Source organism: Pezoporus flaviventris, unplaced genomic scaffold (genome assembly GCF_033815535.1).
Source record: "Pezoporus flaviventris isolate CSIRO_AGI_PZ_B2104156 unplaced genomic scaffold, CSIRO_AGI_Pfla_v1 ptg000037l, whole genome shotgun sequence".
Taxonomy (NCBI): Eukaryota; Metazoa; Chordata; class Aves; order Psittaciformes; family Psittacidae; genus Pezoporus; species Pezoporus flaviventris.
This window is the reverse complement of record NW_026892585.1, coordinates 14,426,158-14,448,710: the sequence shown is the minus strand read 5'-3', so window position 1 is coordinate 14,448,710 and position 22,553 is coordinate 14,426,158. Positions and strand designations below refer to the sequence as shown.

At 40.0% G+C, this 22,553-nt stretch overlaps 1 protein-coding gene across 3 annotated transcripts; it reads right to left on the bottom strand.

The window, feature by feature from the left end:
* Window positions 1–4,779: 4,779 nt before the first annotated feature.
* On the bottom strand, window positions 4,780–19,515 carry CCDC126 (coiled-coil domain containing 126). 3 transcript variants are annotated; one of them, XM_061464787.1, is made up of 4 exons: window positions 19,500–19,515; window positions 9,790–9,927; window positions 8,765–9,168; window positions 4,780–6,378 (listed from the first exon to the last, which is right to left on the bottom strand). In XM_061464787.1, the coding sequence occupies exons 3-4, from the start codon at window positions 9,000–9,002 to the stop codon at window positions 6,197–6,199; spliced, it is 420 nt and encodes a 139-aa protein (XP_061320771.1). In that variant the 5' UTR covers window positions 9,003–9,168; window positions 9,790–9,927; window positions 19,500–19,515; the 3' UTR covers window positions 4,780–6,196. The 3 variants fall into 3 exon arrangements, with proteins under 3 accessions (XP_061320771.1, XP_061320770.1, XP_061320769.1); XM_061464786.1 differs by lacking the exon at window positions 19,500–19,515 and adding an exon at window positions 19,194–19,314; XM_061464785.1 differs by lacking the exon at window positions 19,500–19,515 and adding an exon at window positions 19,013–19,160.
* Between the last annotated feature and the right edge of the window lie 3,038 nt (window positions 19,516–22,553).

Here is a 22,553-nt window from a genome sequence, read left to right as displayed (position 1 = left end):
CTTCTAAGAGATTGTTAATGGACACCTGAGATATAATTCATTAAAGAGTGAATCAAACCAGGTTTTTCATGGTAAACTATCAAATAATTTTGAATAGAAGAAGAAAGAAAATGCATTCTGCTACGGTGAAGAGACCATGGCACAAGGTAAGTAGAAGGAACAGAAACCCAGATGGCATGTTTTACCTCCTATGGCTGTGATGTAGCGTACGGATGCTGCTGGCCCAAGATCTCTGAACACATCAAAATGGGTTGAACATATGGACCTCCACTTACAGTACAGCTCTCTGAGACCTAAGGTGCTGCCTACACATCAAAGCAACAGCTTAATGCCGTGTAGGGTGTTGACAGTCTCTCTCAACACCCCGTTAACAATAAAATGTGTGACCCTTTACATTTTTTAAAATCCTTGCAAGTTTGACAAGTGCTTTAGAATTCATGTTGGTGAAATACCTATGTAAATGGAAGAGAGCTGCTTTATTAATGCAAGAATAAATAATTCAGAAACAACTGCTTGAATATTTTAGACCTCAAGTCATCATTCTGAAGTAGTAGTTATTCTGGAGTAGCAGTTAGTAATTCTATTTCTATGCATCTGGTCTCTCATTAGCTATTCTGAGAATGAAGTGGCATAAAGAACAATGGAAACAGTTTCCATCAAATTGTTTCCTCCTCCTGTGTTTCTGATATACTTAAAGACAAATGCAAGCAGTACTCACAAACTTCTAGCCATGACCACACATTATGCTACAATAAAAATCAGGTTTTGTATTGTTAACTCTAGCTTATAGGCGTTTCAAAATGTCAGCATGCTTCTCTTCAGTTTTCCTATCAGAGAGACAGAACATGATTAGACATCTACCAAACAGAGTAAGTTGATGAATGCCACAGGGAGTACGTAAGCTCATATGCAAGCAAAGGTCAATTAATTGCTGGAGGTACTGACAAACATCCTAGGAAATTTGTAGTAATCAAGATCGCCTGCAGATAAGACAATACAGTAGGGTGTGATGCTGCTGGTGTTTAGGATTTCATGTGTGCATGTGATGTGAAATTTTTTCTTTAACTTGGGCTTCATTTTCATAACCTAAATGATATCTTTAAACAGATACAAATGCACAAGTGCATTATCCCAGACAAACTGAGATGCAGTGAAATATCATAAATGGTTTGTTCTCCTCAACCAACAGCTTGCAAAACTGTTCATCAAGCAGCAAGTTAAAGATACTCTAATAGTATGCTACCTCTAGTTTTACATGAAACCAGCATTATCGGGGATTGATGCAGCAATATGTATGTCAGTCTCCATGATACATCTTGCCCCAACATTTGTGGCCAGTTTTTCTGTGCTGTATAGCCTCTGACTTGTGTTCTTCTTTCACCAGCTACATCCATGACATCTGTGCTCGAGCAGTGCAGAGGGTGGAAGCTGAGCTTCATCCATTCTCCTAAGATGACAGCACTTTTCAGAATGGAAAAAATAGACTTCAGGTGTGCAGGCTAAAGAAAAAATGATAAGGAAGGGATAAGGAGAGGGTCTCAGCTGCCTTTTCTATCAACAGCAGTAGCAAGAAAACATCTGCATGTTCTACCTTGTTGCCTTCTTTATAGGGCTATTTTGAGAGGTATGACAGCTCTGCAGTTGCAGGAGGTTATGTGAAGAACCCAAGGTCTTGCCAAAAAGAAGGCAGAAAACCCTACAACTCACCTCACATCTGAAATGCTTTTGGTTATGTTGCCAAATATTATTTTTTTAAAAGAATATTTAAACTGTATTTGTGCATACAGTTCCTATGATGCACCTACGTATTTCCCATTTCAGATGATAGCACAAATCCCCCCAGAGTGACCTGCTTCAAGTTTTGTGAATTACAGAATCTCCTTAGGGTTGGTTGGTTCTTAGGCTGGGTTGGGGATAGTTGGTTTTGATTTTATTTCCTTTTTCTTTAGAGGGCAAGGGAACATACAACCTCCCTAATATAAAGGACTCCTGATTTGAGGGTTGCAGGAGGTATTTGTTTCAGTTTTGTTCTTGACATCTTACAGTAAATTGCGAGACTTGAATTTTCCCAGCTGTAATTTGCCTCATTGTGCTCATGAATGCTTACCAGCTATTTCACTAGGTAACAGGTAATGCTTCTGTGCCTGGGAATGGATGTTTAATGTAGGCAGCAAAAAAATGTTCAAGATCCACTCCCTAAAATTCTAATGAAGAAAAATAGCAAGAAAAGAGTGTACCAATCGCTATGTGAACAGCTAAAAGCACCACAGTTCTCAATATAGCTCTCGAGTTCCACAACCAAATAACCAGCAGGCAAACATCTCAGGGAAGATAGTCTTGATTCTTTAGCTTTTTTTTTCATTGTTTTCCTCATCTAAACCATTCTTGAGTCATACCAGAGTAATCTTAATGTAATTAAGATATCCAAGCATTGTCTCACAATTGTGTGTGAAGAAGCACTGAGTAGTGCCACATTAAAGAACCTTTGGGATGAATGGATGGGCAGATATCTTAACAAGCTGCTCTTCCACTGCTGGATCACAGAAGTTTGCTGATATTTTCAATGAAATAATTTAAAACCCACAGAAATACAGCACAAGGTTGTAGAGGTTCTTGTCATCAGTGTGGTGAAACATCAGTAGCATTGGCATCCAGCAATATGTCCAACATATTGCAGAGTTCTCTGTTCTTCCAAGTAACTGCCAAATACTTGTTTTCCATTAGCACAGCCATTTAAAGAAGCTGGCTAGATTGATCTAAATTCTAATTAAGAATATTTGATAATGCAGGCTGCATAATCTCTGATGTGTAGAAGTTGCCTAAGTGACCAAATGCCTCCTGTGCAAATACGTATTCTGAGCGTAATTGCTGCTGTTGCAGCCTTTCTCTGTGGGAATGCAGAAGAAGATTAAATTTGGGAACTTCTACAAGTTTGTTTAGAAAAATAATGGCATAAAATTTAACATTCCAGTTTATTAGGTTTTCTTAAAAAACTTTTTAATTCCTAAAAATATTCCGATTAACAGAATAAAATAAACGTCTAAGACAGTCTTATTTAACTGGTGTGGTATTTTTTAAAGGTGATGTAGAGTGTCAATTGACACCTTTAACTGTTAATCCAGATAGGACCCTCCTTTCCTAATGATTTTGTCCTTTCATTATTTTGTGCTTTACAAAGCAATGCAGTCTGCTGTCTGTGGGGTTTGATTTAATATATTTGATAGTATGCTTTCCTCAAAAGCAAGAGCAAAATGGGAGAGGGTTTTTTTTCATAGCAGCTAAAAAAAAAACCATTTAGACTTTTGTAATATTTTTCATGTGCAACGGATTGTTACTTTCTTAATACTGGTGTTGACTGATGAAAAGCTGATGAAAACATGAGCTGGCCATGGTCATTTACAGCCCAGAAAGCCAACCGTATCCTGGGCTGCATCAAAAGAAGCGTGACACTCGGGTCAAAAGGGGCGATTCTCCCCTCTACACTGCTCTGATGTCCCACCTGCAGTACTGCCTTCAGCTTTGGGGCCCACAACTCAAGAAGGATGTGCACATATTGGAGCAAGACCAGAAGAGGCCACAAAGGTGATCAGAGGGTTGGAGCACCTCTGCTATCAAGACAGGCTGAGAGAGTTTGGCTTGTTCAATCTGAAAACAGCCCCCAGAGACTTTAGAGCAGCTTCCAGTGCCTGAAGGGGGCCTACAGGAAAGCTGGAAAGGGATTTTTTACAAGGATGTGTGAGGATATGGCAAGGAGTAATGGTTCTAAACTGAAAGAGAGAAGATTTAGATGAGACATTAGGAAGAAATTTTTTCCTGCTAGGGTGCTGAGACACTGGCACAGGGTGCCCAGAGAAGCTGTGGCTGCCCCATCCCTGGCAGCGTTAAAGGATTTGAACGGGGCTTTGAGCAACCTGCTCTAGAGTGGAAGGTGACCCTGCCCACGGCAGGGGGTTAGAACTGCATGAGCTTTAAGGTCCCTTCCAACCCAAGCCTTTCTACGACTCAGTGAACCATATTCATTAATGGAATTTACAGGTAGTTCACAGCTCTCCCTATATATTTGTCAAATACAAGCTAATTCCAATGAGTTATTGTACTGCTGAAACCTGAGAGAAGCAACTATTTGCTAATGGCACCATGAATTACTATGTACATAGCTACCCATAAGCTAGTACAGCAGCCTCCAAAACTCCTGAGTAGAACCTCTGTGTGCACAGAGGGACAAATACTCACCTTGCAACTTTTGTTATGCTTGTTTAATAAACCTTAGTAACTTTAAGATTTCACATACCCTTACAAGAAAAGAAAAAGTCACACACAGAGAACTACTCATATTACTGTTTACAGTGCAAAGGGACACTATCCATCAAGGTTTTGGTTGGTACCAGTCAAGTACACAGGGAATGAAAAGCACAGATAGATAAGATATAAAAACCTGTCTTCACATTGTCAGTAGAGACTTGCAGGTTCAGAAGAAGTTAAGCACCGGTCTTCACTTTTCAGAAGTGAATCTTTACCATTAAAAATTCTAAATTTTTAATTCATTTCTTCCCTCACCTCTAACCTAAGGAAAGTCCCAGAGTATTAGGATCTCAAGAACAAAAGAATTCACTGATCGAACAGGAATAATAAAGAATACCAGAGAGACTACTACTAAACTTGAGGGACGCAAGATTTTTCCAGTCCAGAAACACCTAAACCACGTGTAACCAGAGTGACATGGCTTTGTCCAAAAAACAACAACAAAAAACAAAACAACCAAACAGGAGCTTTTACAAGTACAATTAAAAATTTATTTTTCTCTTTCTGCATTGAAGTGAGTACACGTTTACACACAATGTAACAGGGCAAAAAAATCACCTGGTTTCTAACTAAGGTTGTAAGTGTACCTTCCTTTTTAACAGTCCAGAGTGTCAGCAGGGAAATGAAGAAAAACCCAAACCAAAAACTTAACTTCAGATGGTATACCTGAAGCACCCCTTTTTTACCCACCCCCAAAAACCCCACTCAGAGCACACTTTTGGCAGAAATCCCTGAACATACCCTCCCTCCCAAAAAAAAACATTCAGTACATATTAAAAAACAGGCTCAGTGGCACTTTCTCTTGAATATGACTTCAGTAACATTTTGAAGTACAAAGCATTTGCACTGTACTTCACTTCGCTGTAAGGCTAGCTTAGACATAAGGCAAACATCACCTTAGCTTTCAAGTGCTCCATGCTAAGATACCCTTAGTACATGAGGTGTACTAAGTATAGATGCCTTGTTTCCTTTCATTGCTTTTACTCCCAGTGAAAAAAAGCAATTTAGGGAGATGGTGTGCTATACTCATCATGAATTGCAAGGTACTAAAAGGTTCAAGAGAAACAGCAGTGAATAAAAATAAACAGTATTCACATATCCAAAACTTATTTCCATCACTTAAATAATTTTATCTGCAATTACAAAATACATACACTTAAATATCTTTGTAAGAAATTATCATCTAAGGTATCACAGATTACGATTCACTTTTGATACTCTAACTGCCCTAACTCTGGCATAAAGATACACCTAGACAGTGTTACTACCTAGGGTGCTTTCCTATTATAATTAATTTTCTTAAATATACACTAAATTCTCTCTAGCTATTCTGACAAATAGTGCAAATAAAGACATTCTTTGGGTCACAATTTTTAAATATTACTGCCAATGCTATCCTCAATTTAATATTGTTTTAGTAAATGAGTAACAAAATATTGTAAGTATACACATTTTCTAACATCTGTTTAGCAATGTGTTTTCCTCAGTTACCTCAGCTTAATGCAGACCACAAAACATTAATAAGCTACAATACTGCTCACCTATCCAAAAGATATGTTCTATTTATACTTAAATAAATATATTTAGAAACCTACTTTTACGTTCCCCATTGCTTTCCATTTATTGTTATTATCCAATGGCATACTACATCAAACCGTGATATCAAAATATCTTTAAAGACAACAATCACTTCGGAAGTATTGCTCAAAGGCGATGACATAATGCTTTGAGAACCTATGCACGTAAGTTAGACCTATATAAAGCCAGCACATTGTATAATAGAATAGTTTATGCTTCTTTTAGAGTCAACTACTGCATTGCCCTAGCCAGAGATAAAATGCTTATCTTAAAGATTACCCATCATAGATGTAGCAACACAAAGTGGCCCTGTGTGCTATCTAATGTTGCTTGCTGGTTTTGCACGTCTATTTGAAGTTACTGGCATCTGATTGCTAGTTCCATTAGTGGTATTTGTTGCTGAGCCGTTCACAACGATGTAATCAACTTTGTTTTCCAATTTCACAAGGCGTTGCAAGATGTCCTCCAGAAGAACAGCAATTGTTCTTTTAAGATCAGCTGAAGATAATGGAAAAAATAACCAAATTAGATCCTGTTATTTGCTCTGTGTGAAAAAGAACTGCTATTTCAACACACATCTTAAGACTTGCCATCCTTCCCACTTTTGGGAAAGAGTGCACATTAGTATACAAATATAGAATTAAAGAGCTGCTTGATTTTTCTCTTATTTTAGGCAAGGAAGATACCACCATAATAGTGAACTGTGAAGGAAGACAGAGTGCAAGAACAAAACCACTAGTTGGAACATTGGACTAGTGACTTTTCAAAGACAATATTTCAAAGTTAATTTGACAACAGCACTAGGATACTCACCTATGACAACTTTTAGCCTTGGACAGCAACAGAATATATTTACTTTCCAACATAAAAATGGTAGTTCTAAATAACAGATCTGTACCACAGAAAAACAGCTACAAGAAAGCATCTTACCACTTTTTACACAAGCTATAAAGAAGGAAAATAAAAATATCCATATATTTAGACCTATATTGACTGAAAAATAAGAGAAAGGACAGTAAAAAAAAAAAATCCCATGTTCTGGAACACAAAACCAGTAACAGACCTCTCAACAAAAGCTAATTATGCTGTTGTCAATGCTGTCTTCTCTCAGATTTGGAAAAAATGAACAAACTTGCCAGCTTTTACAAGGCGTTAAGATCACCCCAAAACACACGCAGACACACTCTTTCCCTCTGATTTAGTTCATCGGTTCTTAAATAACCACAGAAATTGGGGAGTAAAAACACAGGTATAAAGAAAAAAGGTATTAACCCAGATAAAATTACTAGTTGTAAAATAAAAAAGTCTCAGATCAGTTTCTCCCTCTAAAACTAACTAGTTCTGGTTTAGCAATGTTATCTTAGGGGCTGGAAAGCGAGTTAAAATTTGAACCAGAGCAGGGTCTGCAGTCAGTGATACAGTAGGCCGTGTAGTCTGTAGTACCATAGTGAGCAAAGAAACTGCCTATTCAAGTTGCAAGTCTGATGTTCAGCATGTAGATCAAGAGTTGACTTTGTTATTTTTATTAAACTTCAGAGAAAATCTCAGAAGGCAAATCTCATTTGGAAATACACTGCAAGATTTATGCAGCAGTACAAAGCTGCAGTACACAAGGGTTTTTAAAAGAAATTACACAGAAAAGCAATTACACGGTAAAGACAGGAAATCCTTGAAGACATAAAAAAGGGGGAGGGGGAAGGAAGAGAAAAGGGGCAAGAAAGGAAAAAGAAGTGTTTGACTGGCAAAAATGTTAACTTAATGAATGAAAGAATTTAAGCCCGGGACATTTTAATACTGCTGTCCTCATCTTCAGTTGCTTCCTGCTCATCTTGTCATCAGACTCGCCTCCTTGTTCCTGAGCAGCAGCCAAAAGCGTTCAGATCCACTTTTGCTCTTTGTGCTCCTATCAGAGTGCCTTTTAAGGACATCCTACAACTGGTACAGCCCACTCTTTCAAGGATTCCTTAAAAAGGGGATCAAAGTACATTAACATAGATCTTTACATATATTCTTTTTAAAACATATTTCTTTTTAAGCCTCATACTTCCCTTATTTTCACAGATACATGTCTTAAATTTGACAGAACACAGGTAGTTTCTTCAGACCTAATACCTAAGAGACTAACTAGAGCGCACTGCAGCCTTCCCTCGAAAGAAGCTATGAGGGACCAGAGAGTTCCAATTAAGACATTTTTATAGCTTTGCTGAGAAGATCTCAAAACTATAGTCCCAAAGCTATCTTTTCTGTATTTCAGAAGATGGTGAATAGTGGCCACATACTCATCAAGTTAACACATAAATCAGAGAGATATGATGCAGCAAGTATCAAAGCTATAGAGACAAGGGACCTTACCTCTAACGGCTACTTCTAAAGCAAGAAGAGATTCTCCTAAATTAATAATTGCCTTGCAGTCTCAAGACTGCAATCTTAACCAAAGTTGGTTTCTGCTGCTTTTTTACTACTTGAAGAGAATAAAATTACAGAAATAAAAGCACAAAGTTAGCAGTGAGGCATAAAAAGAATCTGGAATGTTGAAGTGACTTAATCTAAAACTGTCCCCTTAGCAAGCATAGGCTTACGCCTCGGTAGCTTAAGATTCAGAAAAAGCACAATGCTTCTGTTAATCTTGTACGTAATAGTAGCCATATACCTGGAGATATCTAAAACATTCCTGGAAAACAGAAATCTCATGTCTCGAGCTTGATTTTGTGTCACATCTTAATCTTCACCTTCAGTGAATAAACTAAAATCAACTTTGTTAATACAGAGAGCTTTTCTTCTTACATAGCAGTACATATTACTTTTAAAAAGTAGAAAAGTATAACTTTACAGTTTGCAGGGAAAAGGGGTATTTGAATAACTAATGTTTGTTTCTTTCTCTTACCATATCCAGCCATAGAGGCTCCACCACCACCATTCATTAAGTTTTTATTTTCTTCTGCCAGTGCTTTGACATATCTTTTGCTTAGATCTAATATCTGTCCACGCAACTCAGCACTGCTTTGGCGTCTTGGATACTGAAAAGTGTAGCGTAGCAACATCAAACCCCAGATGATGCCAAAAACTAGTAAAAACATGCTCAGTTTCTGGGACATATTTTTCCTTGAAAATGCTAGAAACATTTCTGATGAAGGTCACAGGCGTGTCTTAATTTCAAGATAAATAATTGAACCTGGCTCTGTCAAATTATATTACATTATAAACAAAAATAAGATTCTATGAAGTGAAAAAATCTTCTGGGTTGATCATCTTGAATACGTCTTCTCATGTTGTAGTTGGTCTGGACTCCTGAAATTTGTAAAAGATCACCTGGTTATTCAAAACTGCTACAGTTGGGGAGATTAAGGACAAATACCAGTTTCCAGTATTATCACAGTCTAGCAAACAGGTGTGGATTTGTATCGGCTTAGAGATACAGTCATCTTCCCATCTCACGTGTTATTTACAAGTTTTCCTCTCATTTTACCAAATTTTATTCTCCAAACCCCAAACTTTTATGCTTCTACGAATCACCTGAAGTACTTTAAATACCATAATTTGAACTACATTAAACCCATTTCACACAAAATGCAATATCTAGAAGAGACTTGTAAGGGACTTACACAGAACATTTTGATAAATGTTATATCATTTGTATACACACATACAAAAAAGATCTTGTGAAATTCTTCACTTGATCCTTATTTCTCACTTAGAAGCATAGGACAAGTATAAACAGATAAAATGCAGAACAGAGTTTCTTGTTTTATTAGTTAGTTCAAAATTGGGCATCATCCTTTTCTGGTTTTGTACAGCATTGATATTCTTTTAGATTTTGTATCTTGCTAATAAATAAAGAAATAAAACCAAAATTCACTGACACATTGCACCCATTTTTAGCACTTTACTACAACTTTAAAAATGTCTTACCATAGCAGCCAATTATGATCCCTTAATGGATTAAGGCTTCAGGAGAAAAATAGATGGTAGAAAAGCTTCAGCAGTTAAACAGCAAATGTCCAGACAGTTTGAAGCAATATGAGCCAGACATCTTCAGAGAGCTCCGCACTGGGGAAGGACAAAAAAATACAAATTAAATAAAGTGCAGGACTAAACAGACCTTCGTTTTCATGTGGAGTGGCTGAAGTTTAGGGCTTCAAACCACACGCTTTTAAACCAGAAATTTTTAACTTAAGTTGAAGGGAAGAAAATAGAATCTATTTCCATATTATTATAAATGCATATGTTTAAATACCCAATATCCGATTTCAACATACTTAAAAAATGGCAAGAATCTCACGAAAATGTGTCCCTCTTCTCATGTTACTAGGCAGTGACGGCAGATGTTCCAGATTCATCATAAATGATTGTATGTACATATATGCTTATATACATTCTCTTACTCATTTTTCTCCCCCAAACGACTCTGATTTTTTCCATCTCTTTACATGTGCCTATCTCGTATTTCTGTTTCAGCCAACTCTGAAACTTCTCCAGTTATTCAGTATTTTTGAGAGGGAATTTCTATTATTTCATGTAATCTGGATAAAGCTACTTATTTTACATAATAGTTACATTCCCCTGTTATTCCCCATTCTTCCCCATATATTGCCTGACATAAGTGCTTTTCAGACTGAAATCACACATTTAAGTATTCCCCACCAGACTTTCTATAGTGGTACTTCAGTGTCTGGTTTTATTGGACTACCGGGACAGAATTTTTAATCCTGCTAAGCACTCATTTAAACCTAACTCTTCCTCCACGGCATTTTTCATTGCCTCTGCTGACCAGTACAACTGGCCTTATGCCAGCACACCAGAGTTTGCTGCAAACACAAGTGTCATTCCAGCAGGGTTCCAAGTTGTGCTTGTCACCCTTCACCTTCACCCCTCAGATAATGCTCTCAATAGGCAGGCCAAAATGACTGATTCAAGTAGCAGATTTTCAAAGTGCTCTAAAATCAACATGCGTATCTAAATTATTCTGAAAGTTATCAGCCCAAGGCAGGGGCAATATTAGGACTTGGATGCCAAAGCTGCTGTAAAGTAACAACTTATGGTGTGTAAAATGCCCTATAGTAACTGCCAATACATAAAATCTTACTGTTGCCAGTGCAAGTGGCAATCACAAGTCATTTAATGAGGAATAGCTTACTTCACCTTAACGGTGAGATACGACCGCACACACAGACAGCCAACAGGCAATAATCTGAAATCCCACTGTAAATTCAGTGTGGTGTACTTTGGTCAAAAACTGTGCTTATACCCCCAAAAATTACTTGAGACATAAATTTGTCTTAAGCACATAAGAGAGAAAACAATAAAAGCTTATCTTCTACAGTATCAGCATGATTATTTGGAATTGTGTGGTTAAAGATTTCCTGAAACAGATCCTCTCTAAACATGAGCTAACCAAAACTTCTTTTCCCTAGCTGTTTGCCAAATCCATGGCTCTGCACTCAAACTTTAAAGCGTAAACTGTACCTACATCATTATGCACCCTACACAGTTCCCGAATAGTATGAAATATGATGGAACACATTCACATATAAGGTCCAGGAGAAGGATATTCACATCATGGTTCAGAAGACCAAATAGTATCTCTCAAGGAGAGACCACAAGTTTCAACCCTATTCCCAAAAGCCTACATTCTGCATTATTTAAAAATAATTTAAAAAAATATGTCTGACAATAACAGATACCTTTCGCAGAATTTAAATTAAGTTCAGCTTTCCACAGATCTCCAGCCATATCTCCTTCTAAAGCATTTCGACAATCTCACTACAGAGCTTTGGAATGGAAGTAACTCAACATCACACTGTAAGTAAGAGCACAAGCCAGGACAAGAAGCCGAGCCAAAAGGAACAGACTGCATAAACTCCAGCCAAGGAGCAGCAGGAATTGCAGACTGGGTCTCTGCCACGTGTATTTGATTCACAGTGCACATGCTGACTACTGAAACTAACGGAAATCAAGGATTTAACCTGCTGAGCAAATGGCATAACACCCAAATACTGACACAGGGCAAAGGAACTGGGAGTAAGGTGTACCAAAATGAAGGGAACTATTTGTACTTGTCACTTTTCCTATGCATTTTTAGAGGCCATTCCCCCTAACTGAATTTTAGTGTAATTTTAAAGTTCTGCAGATTGGGCACTGAAGCATGCCCTTCTGGTGACCCGTAACACACTTCCTGCAAGAGCCTTCCAAGATTACACAGTGTGGAGCAGCAATAAAAATAAAAGCAAGCTTATACCCATGTGTTCTGCAAGAAGGAAAACAGGGTATCAGAGCAGCAGGTGTACATATTAGGAATAAAACAGCACAATAAGTAAGATGGATAGATTGGAATATTCTTTTGCCTATTGTTGCCCTGAAGGGTCAGCGTTTCTCTACATGAACATTATAGTTTAAACAAAACTTGTCCTCAGAATGGACCTTTGATTTTAGTATTTCAGAGGTAATAACCCATGAGATAAGAGCATACATGTGAGAAGGGAACCATAAGTCTTGTGATCTTTCCACTCCCTTATTATTCGTATTCCTCCTTACCCACCACTCCCTAAGCAAGGAAAAAGGAAGCTGAAACTTCCTTCTTCACACCAATTTATCCTGATGGGAACCCAACCTCATCACTCTCTGCAGAGACCAACAGGAAAAAAGGGCACAACAGAGCTATACCTTGTTGGAATTCCTACCATCTATAATCATAAAGACTGAGACAAAAGGAAGTCGCTCATGAAGATGAAGGAGTATAGCCATGACAGAATTTGAAAATCTGAGGAGAGAAAGGAAAAAACAAGAACAAAACCAAACCAGACTGAAAACAACAAACAAAAACCAGCCAACTAAAACAAACAGAACAAACACATACCAAATGAAACTGCTGACCTGACTATGGTCAGCAAAAGGTCAATCCAAAAATCCATGAACAGGAGAATATCTTCCAGATAATCCTTTCAGTAGGCAGCCTGAAGTGACTGACTCAAGTGGCAATTTCTCAAAGTTCTTTAAAACCAACGTGCGTATGTATTATTCTGAAAATTTACAATTTGAAACTATAAGCAATTCCTGAACAAAGTATCTGAGACTAGGTCTGCCTTTCACAGACATGAAGTTTGGTTTTCTTCACTGCTGCCACTGCTGGTTGTCTAAAAAAATGTATTGCCAAAGCCTGCCAATGTGGATTTAACATTGTCCAGCAGTACCACAACAAACACTGACGTACAGCTGGCAATGAAACCAATGAACTAAGGCACTCAGCAACTCCAAAACAAAATCTTGTCTCTATCCTCAGAGCTTCATTCCAACATCAGTCATGTATAAATTATATTACTGAGTGCATGAAACATAAAGAACAAGGGCCAAAGAAAAAGCAACAGAAAATCCATTCTATGTTCTGTAATAAAGCAAAGTTCTAGTATCTCTGATGCTACTTAACTGAACAGCAGCATCAGACTTCAGTTTGAGCTGACTCTTCACCATGGAAACCAGCCCATACTTAACAAAACATCATACTTGAAATTTGTTGGAGTTTTCCTCAGATTCTGCTTTACTTATTCCCAGCAAAACCCAGAGATTATATTCAAGTACAACATAAAAAATGCAAGTCTGTAAGGCAAAGGAATGCCTCGTATGTCCTCTGAAACATCTCAGGGTATCATGAAAACCAGGCATACCCAAAGCCTTAAAAGGTTACAATGCACCGCACAGCGCCATCAGTTCTGCTAGTCAGCTTATAAAAGACCAGTACATGTTTATCATCGTTTTTCTATGCCTATATGAGACATTTCTATTAAATTCATTGCAGCAAACACCTCTCAGTAAAGCAAGATTGCTGTATTAATATACAATAAGCTATGTTGTAAACAGGCCCAATGATACCTCACTGCAATAGTCAACCAAGGTTTCAGAAAAAGAAAATTCACATGGAATTACAGATACCAGGAAATAGTCTCACTGTTCAAACAACTCTATTCTATTAGTTTCCTTTTTTGCATCTATTTAGGGTGAGGCCCTCCCCCAGCCCATTTACCTCTGTGACCTCCAAAGTCTTTTATTGTCCAACATAAAACTTTGAGCATCATAGTCATTCAGCTGCCAGACATTGTGCTGACCATTCTGAGTGCAGACAGGCTAGTTCTGTGTTATTTGGAAATCTGTCAGTGCAGTTGCTGTGCAGCAATGAAAATGGGAATTCTGAAGAATGACTGATGCACACAAAAAAAGCACAGAACACAGTCACTAACCAATTAATCTTAGAAGACAGGGGCAATGAAATAAGCATGCAGAAGCTCAGGAGCTACATGCTGAGACTTTTTGGAATGCCAAAAATGATGTTTGCAGTCTTAGATGGCTATTGGTTTGGCAGTAGGAGAAAAATCTGCATGAGGTGCAGCTGACAAAGAAGTTAAGTATGTCCTGTTTGGGAAAACCACAAGTCCTGGCAACACACAGAAACTTCAGTTCTCCACTCCTATAACACATAACACAAACTCCCTCTAACAAATCATCTTACCCACATAATGCATTATTTAAAACTGGAGCCCAAGGAAGAATCACCTTCCTCATATTTTTAAGAGCACAAGAGTTCTTAAAAAGATGCCATTTTCCTGTACTGGCACATCCATACTGGTGACTTTTGCAGACCAACACTGCCTTTTGGTTCCCAGGTTCATTAATCAGGTTCAGACAACTGCACAGCACCATAAAAGTGCAGAATATTCGACTTGGAAGCAAACAATTAACAGAAACACGTGGCCCCAAAGAAGTAAGACCATGTTTGAGCTGTCTTTTGATGACATCAGCTCTCAGCATGTGAAGTATTTCTGTTATTGTTACTGTAAAACTTGGTCAACAGAATAATGTCACCAGCAGGGAGGGAAAGAGAAGGATACCCTACTCACAAAACCTCAGCAATGCCTGACGCACCAAAGCCCATCAAAATGTTGTACCTATGTGCTGATGAGACTCGAGCGTCTTTGGAGACTGCATCATCGATTGGGTGATAGAAGACAGAATTTATATTAATAGCTGCTAGGCTCAAGTAAAAAAATAACAGCACTATACAACACACTGCCATCTTTGGAATAGGTAACAAGGCATATTTCTGGGAATAAAAAAAGGCTGCCTTATCAAAATGACAGCTGCAGGACTGCAGGTTTTAACAGTTCTGTACCACTTTTTTGGAATGCACTGACAAAGGAGTCTGCCTAGTGCTTGGTGTCTTTTCCACGACATCTATCTTTATACCTTCTCCCACAGCATATGTTCCTTCACTCCCTGACTGCATGCCCCAGACTTGAATCACCAGGAAATGCTGAAAGAAAAAAGAACAAACCCTTGCCTTATTGCTACCCGTATTTCGAGGAATAATTTTAATAGATATTCCAAGTGACATCATAGAAAGACAAGAGGTTTAAGGGAACAGCAAAAAAGGGGTAACTACCAAGAAAACCTTTTCTTTTAGTGCTGCAACAAAGAGAGAGGAAAACCTCCTTGTGTGCTACCACCAGTCCCCTCACCAGTCTCTCAATGAGGTGCTGATGAGCTGCTGGGACAACCTCAAACATATCTTAAATCAGGAAGTTTTACCTCCTACGGGCTTCTAAGAACAGCACACAACCAATTTGTTTTGTAGCTGGACTTTGAGTTGAAAGGAAAACCATACTGCTTTAGACTTGAAAACCCACACATCAAGTTTACAGTGGCTCTGGTATAAAATTATCTGAGTGCCCACACACTAAATTACCTTTTGTGCTGACTTGTTTCTAATTTGAAGGCATGTACTCCTATTTCCATTGGTTTTATTTTACACTTTGTGCCAACAACTGGTTTGGGTTTTTTTGCATGTCTAAGGAGTCTGCTCAAGTACTTTTTGGTACCTTAAAGTATCCTAGCTTTTTTTCCAGCACCTCTCCCCTTTATTTTGCTTACTACTCTCAGCGAATGCTTTTAAATCAAATCAACTATTTAAGAACAGAAATTCTTTGTTCCTTGCCTGTGGGCAGTCAGCCAAGATTCAAGATTTTGAGAGGGGAAGTGACTTGGCAGGGGTTGTGAAGAAAATTAAAGCAAGCAGATATCAATGGGGACAGTATGTTATACTTGCTGAAGTCCCCCTCCTCCCACTGGATCCATCTGGGCCTCAAAATGTTTCTACATCTCTGTGTCAGCTTCTTTAAAAAAATAAATAAATAGAAATCTCAGCTTCATTCCATCTGGGACACTTCATTACTTCTTTACGCTTTAGCGCTGCTGTTCCAGGTCACAGCAGTAGAACCCTTGCTCAGACGAGCCACATGACAGAGCATGTGGTACCTTCTTAAGTTCCTATTTCCCGATAAGACTGCCACAATTTTTTTCACAGCAGCTGAACATTAGGCTATGACAAGTACTCCCTTTCAAAGCCTTAAATAGTACCTCTACTCCCTGAAATTTCACAGCTGTATTTGCATCACTCTTTCCAAAGCCCCTGCCACTCCAAAACTTCCTTCTGAGATGATCATGGCTTGACTTTGCAAAGATTTTGGAATTCTGAGATGATAATGTTCAGCTAACTAGTTAGTTTTAGAAAGCCATATCTGCAATTATGAATGTAAGCTACTGAGAAGAGAGAGATTTTCACTGAACATTTTAAAGAGAATTAAGAGGAAGGGGCGTGTCATTAAAGTGAACTGAAAGGGGAGGGGGGAGTCAACTAACAAAGTGACAGCTGCACTGGTGAAGACTTTGCCACTGCAGAACTTGTCATACATGTACACATGGTGCAACATCTACACAAACACAATTCTCATAGAATAGTAACAAAAAAAAGAAAAGGGAGAGAGGAAGAATTTAACCTGTCTTTTTTATTTCAAGAAACCTGCAGAATTCAGCTGAGTATGGATGTATGCAAGGTTTGTTTCAGTGGTGAAACTACAATACAGACCTGGCCTCAGAGTCACGCTCCTTCCCAGGAGCCTGATCCATTTAAAGATTTTAGTAGACCAACACTGGAGGAGTTCTTTTACTGTACATCTTTTATTATTTCTGTATTGACTTGCCAGTTTATCTTAGCATAGTGAGGCCACAGTTGTGTGCACTGCAAAATATTTCATTGTTAAAATTAAGTAAAAGGTACCCAGAATTTTAATTGGACTATTTATAGAATGGTAGCCTCTTACTTCTTCAATATTATGGAAGAGACCAGTTTCAGTGAAATAAGTTTTAAGTCCTCCTTTCTTGGTTCTGTTTCCCACAAGCAAAGTAGCCATTTAGTTCTGAGCGACCCAAAATTAATCCTTTAAATTACATAGGAAAATGGCTATATAAATTCTTCATAAAGTTGACAATCACAAATTTAGGATACCATTAATAATGCTTATATGAGGAAACCCAGCTCATGTAATGGTACAAGTTTTCAATCACAGGTGAAAAAGCTTGTCAAATAAAAAATACCATATAAAGTACATTTTAGCAGTAAACTTGTACTAGCACAAAACACATTCATTTGAATGACTGAGCTCCACAGATTTTTGACAGCTACTGAAAACAATTTAATGGCTATTTCTGACACTTACTAGTCTTCAGATATACTGACTACATGACTGACAATTCAAGCTGACAGCATGCATTTATCCTACTTACAGCGTGGGCAAGATGCAAGAACTAGTGCTCTTAACTGCTCTTGGAAAACGTGCAAGTGATCACGAACTCCAGGAGAAACATCTTACTTTTAGCAGTTAAATGACATCCAATCCCCAAGCTAAATTACAAGCTTGTGAAGCTAGTACCAGTGCCTCTTTCAAGAGGCTAAAAGCCAAAAGAAGTCTCTAAAAGCAGAGACTACAAAAACTTAAAAAAAAAAAAAATGTAGCTTTATTTCCAGCTGTAAAAGCTTTAGGAAAAAGGCCTATTTACTAGACCAAAGGATTTCCAGCCTAATTGCTTAATCCTCTGGAGTGCTCAAGTACCTGAAATGAATTATTAAACAATTATATATTGTAACACATAAAATGACAAAAAGAGGCCAGAATAATTTAGTCTTTATGCACATGGGTACCTCCAGCAGTCAAAACGGAAACAAAGGTAGCAATAAATTTCCACATTTGACCTAAAATTGAAATCGCTCCACTTGTGATACTTGAACTTAGAATATATCATCATCATTTTCATACCGTCTCCTTTCTTTGACATTCTCACAAGAGCAAAACAGTAATTCAAGCCATTTGCTCCAAAATAAACACTACAGTTAGAACGAATCACATGCTTAGCTATTATGCTCAGCACGTTCGTATTCTGGAGGTCCTGTTAAAATAAAGCCACAATTCCTACAAAACTCACCTTTCACAGTGAAAAACTGCCCACCCCTCTCCCAATTCACTGAGTGGGCAAAACAACAAAACCCCAACACAACAACAACAAAGCCCTAGTTGTTAACCTGATGTAAAGTGCACTAGGGAAACTCCATATCATGTCATAGGACAGAACAAAAAATTCTCCCTGCTTTGTTTTGTGGCATACAGACACAAAAATTACACCCATTTTAGCAGGCAGCATTTTTTAGATGCCAAAACACATCAAAGAGAATTCATAGGATCTACCATGTTAGATTAGGAAATTAAAGATAAGAAAGTTTATTAATAATGAATTATTAATGAAGCTGCAGAAGGCAGACTGAATAATACATTATCAATATTTACAGAAATAAACTTAATGAAAAATTAAAAACATGGTTAAAATATCAGATATTACAGTTTTATTATATTGTAAAAAGAAAACATTATTCCACACTCGTGCTGTCATGAAGCTGCATATATTGTACTCTCCTAAAATTAGATATTTGACCCGTTATTTTTTTATGCAGACTTCTTAGTGCCAAATTACTTAACCTAACGTGACTAAGGATCCTACCTTTGCTTGAATAGGAATTAGAAAAGAATTTTCTTCTTTCCAAGTGCCATCACATCACTGTAAACACGCTTTTGAAAGTTATGCCCTGACAGTACAAGACAGACATCAATCCTGCAGAGTCACTGCAGTCACAGTTTATGACAGATGAGGAAGGAAACCACAAAACCCTTATTTCCTTCACTGCTTCCTCAGCACCCAAGGACACTGCACCACAGCCCTGGCTCACGGCCGTCCGGCGGAACGCACCACCCCCGCGCACCTGTGAGAGGGGAACACAGCCACCGATAGCCCGAGGCGGGGGGAGCCCGAGCTGCCCTGCCGGCAGCACGACCCGCAGCGGAACGACGAAGGGAAGAAAGGTGGGAAGAGAGAAAGCTGACGGCTGCACAAACGCCAACGGGGGAAGCAGAAGCACGGCCAAAGCCGGGAGGTACACAAACCTGTGCCGAAGCAGGGGACAAGCCCGAGGAGGAGAGCAAAGTGGGGAGCGCAGGAGAGGTGAAAACCTGGGCTTACCCAGCAGCTGCTGCCAGGTTGTGGCCGCTCTGCTCCCCACCCAGGCCCGAGGGAGCTACCCCGGCTCCCCACACGGACTGATGGGCCTCCACCACCCTCATGCCACCCGACTCAGCTGAAGGCCCTTCCTTCCTCAGGCAGGGGCACAGCTCTCTCGCACCCCATCCTATCAGCCGCTCAGCACGGCACCTCAGGAAGAACAGGACCCCGCACCAACACCCTCACACTACCTCAACTCCACCGCCGGACCGCAGGCGCCCTGGCTCGGCTCCGCTCCGCTCCGCCCGCCCCGCGACGCACCACCTCGGGCCCCGCCCAACCCGGTCAAGGGGTTGCCGCACTCTGTGGGGCGCATGCGCGGTCCGGTGCCTGCCCCTTCCCCACCGCTGGGGAGGAAGCGTGAGGGGTGCCGGTGCCGGTGGTGGGTCGGGGTGAGGCGGTTGTGCAGTTTGGCGCAGGGCTTTCGTCTGCAGCAGAGAGGCCGGGAGAGCCGCAGCCCGCTGTGCGGGGACCGGGAGGGCGATACATAACTGTAGGGCTAGTGAATGCTTCCTGGAAGCATTCGTTCCCTGGGCAGCGGGAAAGCTGTCCACTCCCTTTTGATGCTCGTGAGTAGTTTGCTTGCGGGAGTTTAAGCCAGGGAAGGCGTCGCTTTCTGCCCTCTAACGGCGTAAGTGAACGTTGCCATTGGCCTCAGAAACAGCTCTGTCCCTCCTCAGGTCCGGTGCAGGGCCAGTTTGCCCTCATCATATTCTGGTTCTTGTAGCCCGCAGCTGCACAAGCTGGGCTGTTGGCGGCTGGGGCAGTATGTGAGCTCCCACCGCGATAGTTATGTAAATAATACCCATTGTGGATGTAGGACTGTGCTTGCAAGTTACCTCAAGCTCTTCCTGCAAGGTGGGGTTTAAAGGAGGCTTAATCAGTTTAAAGATATCGGTTAACTAGGGTGACTATAAGGGCATGTCCAACAGGTGCCAGTGTTATGGAGTATGTTGTTCACTCTAGCTCAACCCCTTCAGCGGGGGTTGTCTCCATCTAGACAAGCTAAGGTACCTGTTACTGGTCAGGTGCTGCAGGTGGGTGTAAGGGGAAGGTTGTGCTTGCAACACGGCACCCTCTGTAACATAAACAGTTACAGCAAGTGTTGTCGTGGCAACCACCGCCTCAGCTTCCCATCAGTATCTCCACACCTGCAACTGTACTGCAGCTTTCCCTGCTTCCCTCCTTTCCAGCGTGCATCAGAGCCTGCCTGGCTGCTCTCTGGTCATCAACCTTTCTTTTTGGCATGGATTAGATGCAGGAAAAATCAGTATTTAAATCCATTGCTCTAATAGAAAAAAAGATATTGATACATCGGTGGGGTTAGTGGCCTAGACCTAAGTTGATAGACAACTATTGGCAGGTGTTATGTCAGCTGATGAGTCAGTTGCATATAAAACTTTTCTAATGTCAACTACCTCACAGTACCTTATTTCAGAGTCTTGTGAAACATATTTTGGAAAATTTGGTGTTTGGTCATTTGGGTTTTTTTCTTGTTTATCTGGAAAATATTGGTATTCACCTATGAGTCAATTTAAATTTGATAAAATTAGGCAAGTGTAGAAATGGATAGAAGAATATTCAGAAGAAGCTGCATTAAGGGAATTATATATTTATTTGATTATGTAATCCATCCCATGGGCAAAAGTCTGTTGCTAAGTTATACAATGTTGAATGACAGGCAAAAAAACAAACAAACAACCCAACCTGAAATACTTGGTGAGTAAGCTTTTGAGTGAACAGATTGACTGTATGTTGTGCACCACCAATAAAATTGTTGCTAGAAGTATTTTCAAAAGTGGAATCACCTCATCAGTTTCTGTGGGTATTTCCTCATGAAGATTTCCTCTTGACAAGATCAAAACCAGGTAGTCTGAATTGGACTTCACAGAACAAACGCACTGCAGCTATTTACTGCCATTTATTACTGTACTATTTTCTCAGTGATTAATCCTTTATTTTCACAGACGTGCAGTGAGCAGCTGTAATGTCTTTGCAAATGTAATTTACATTCTGTTTAGAGCTTACTGGGGAGAGAAAGGGAAATCTGTCAGTGGTGTAATAACAGGAAGATTTGTTTGTGGAGGTCACAAAATTGTATTAAGAAATCTGTCTCCCTTATAAATGTATCCTCTGTTGACAGGAACTCTCAGCTCTTAATAACATACCTAATTCCTGTTGCCTGAAGGCCTCACGTATTTGGTCATCTTTCATGAACATGCATTTCACAATATTACATGACAGGTTTTCCCCTTATCCAAGATGTGTGGTAAAAACTATATCACAAAATTATATCCAACACCCTGTTTCTCCTCAGTGACATATGAATATCATACCTTAACAGTGTTTCCATGTTCCTCATATTTGTGCACAAGAATCAGAATCATTTCCCAAGGGACAGATAAAATCCCAGGATTTCGGGGGTAAAAACTTGCTATACTGCAGTGTTCTGTATTAGCTTTTTTAATCCAAAACCGCAAATACAGGTTGATGCTGTGATGTTATCTTTGTTCCTTTCCCATGCCATTCCGTACCTGTAGACTGTCCTTCCCTATTAATTTGCACATCTATTGCTGTGTCCTTTCCAACCCATTTGGCCTCGGTGCTGAGCCTCTGCTGCCTGCAAGATAAGGGCTGCTGTAGGTACTGGCTTGTGCTGGAGGAAGAAGTGCCAAAACCGCGTAGGCTACAAAGGAGGATCTTCTCTGTTCGGCCACAACTCAGCCCTTGACTTGTGGCCAAGCAGAGAAGCCTTTCGGTAAAATCCCACTTGAAAGGCAACTCTCCTGATTGAAAGCGAAATTCAGGCCTTTGTTTTCTCGAAGTATTCAGACTGAATCACGCGCCTTCGTTTTCAATTTAGTACAAGGAAAGCACCCTTCCAGCCTTGCATGTTAAATAACCACTTGCCCTAACAAAGGACCACCGACAGCAGGGCACCCGAACACATGAACTTTAAACACCCTTCCCCACGGCGGGTTTGGACGCAAGGCCGATGTGCACGTCGAGCAGGAGCATCCGCGATTCAGACAGGACAGGAGGAAAAGAGTTATAATTACCCGGGGAGCGGCAGGAGCTGCCCCGGTACCTGGCCGCCGAATTAAGCTGGACTGGCAGCGCGCTCGCTTCCGCGGCGGCGCGCCCCCGACAGCGGATGGGGGGGGAGAAGCGTCTGCGCATGCTCGGCAGACCCTCGCGAGGCTCGTCGCTCGTTGTCCCGCCGGCGGCGTCTCCTCCTTTGTGGC

Bases quoted from the DNA above. Each gene is read 5' to 3' on its own strand.
- CCDC126 (XM_061464787.1), bottom strand. From the start codon at position 9,002: ATGTTTCTAGCATTTTCAAGGAAAAATATGTCCCAGAAACTGAGCATG. The intron at 6,379-8,764 runs GTAAGAGAAAGA...CATTATCTTCAG, and splicing joins AGCCTCTATGGCTGGATATG to CTGATCTTAAAAGAACAATT.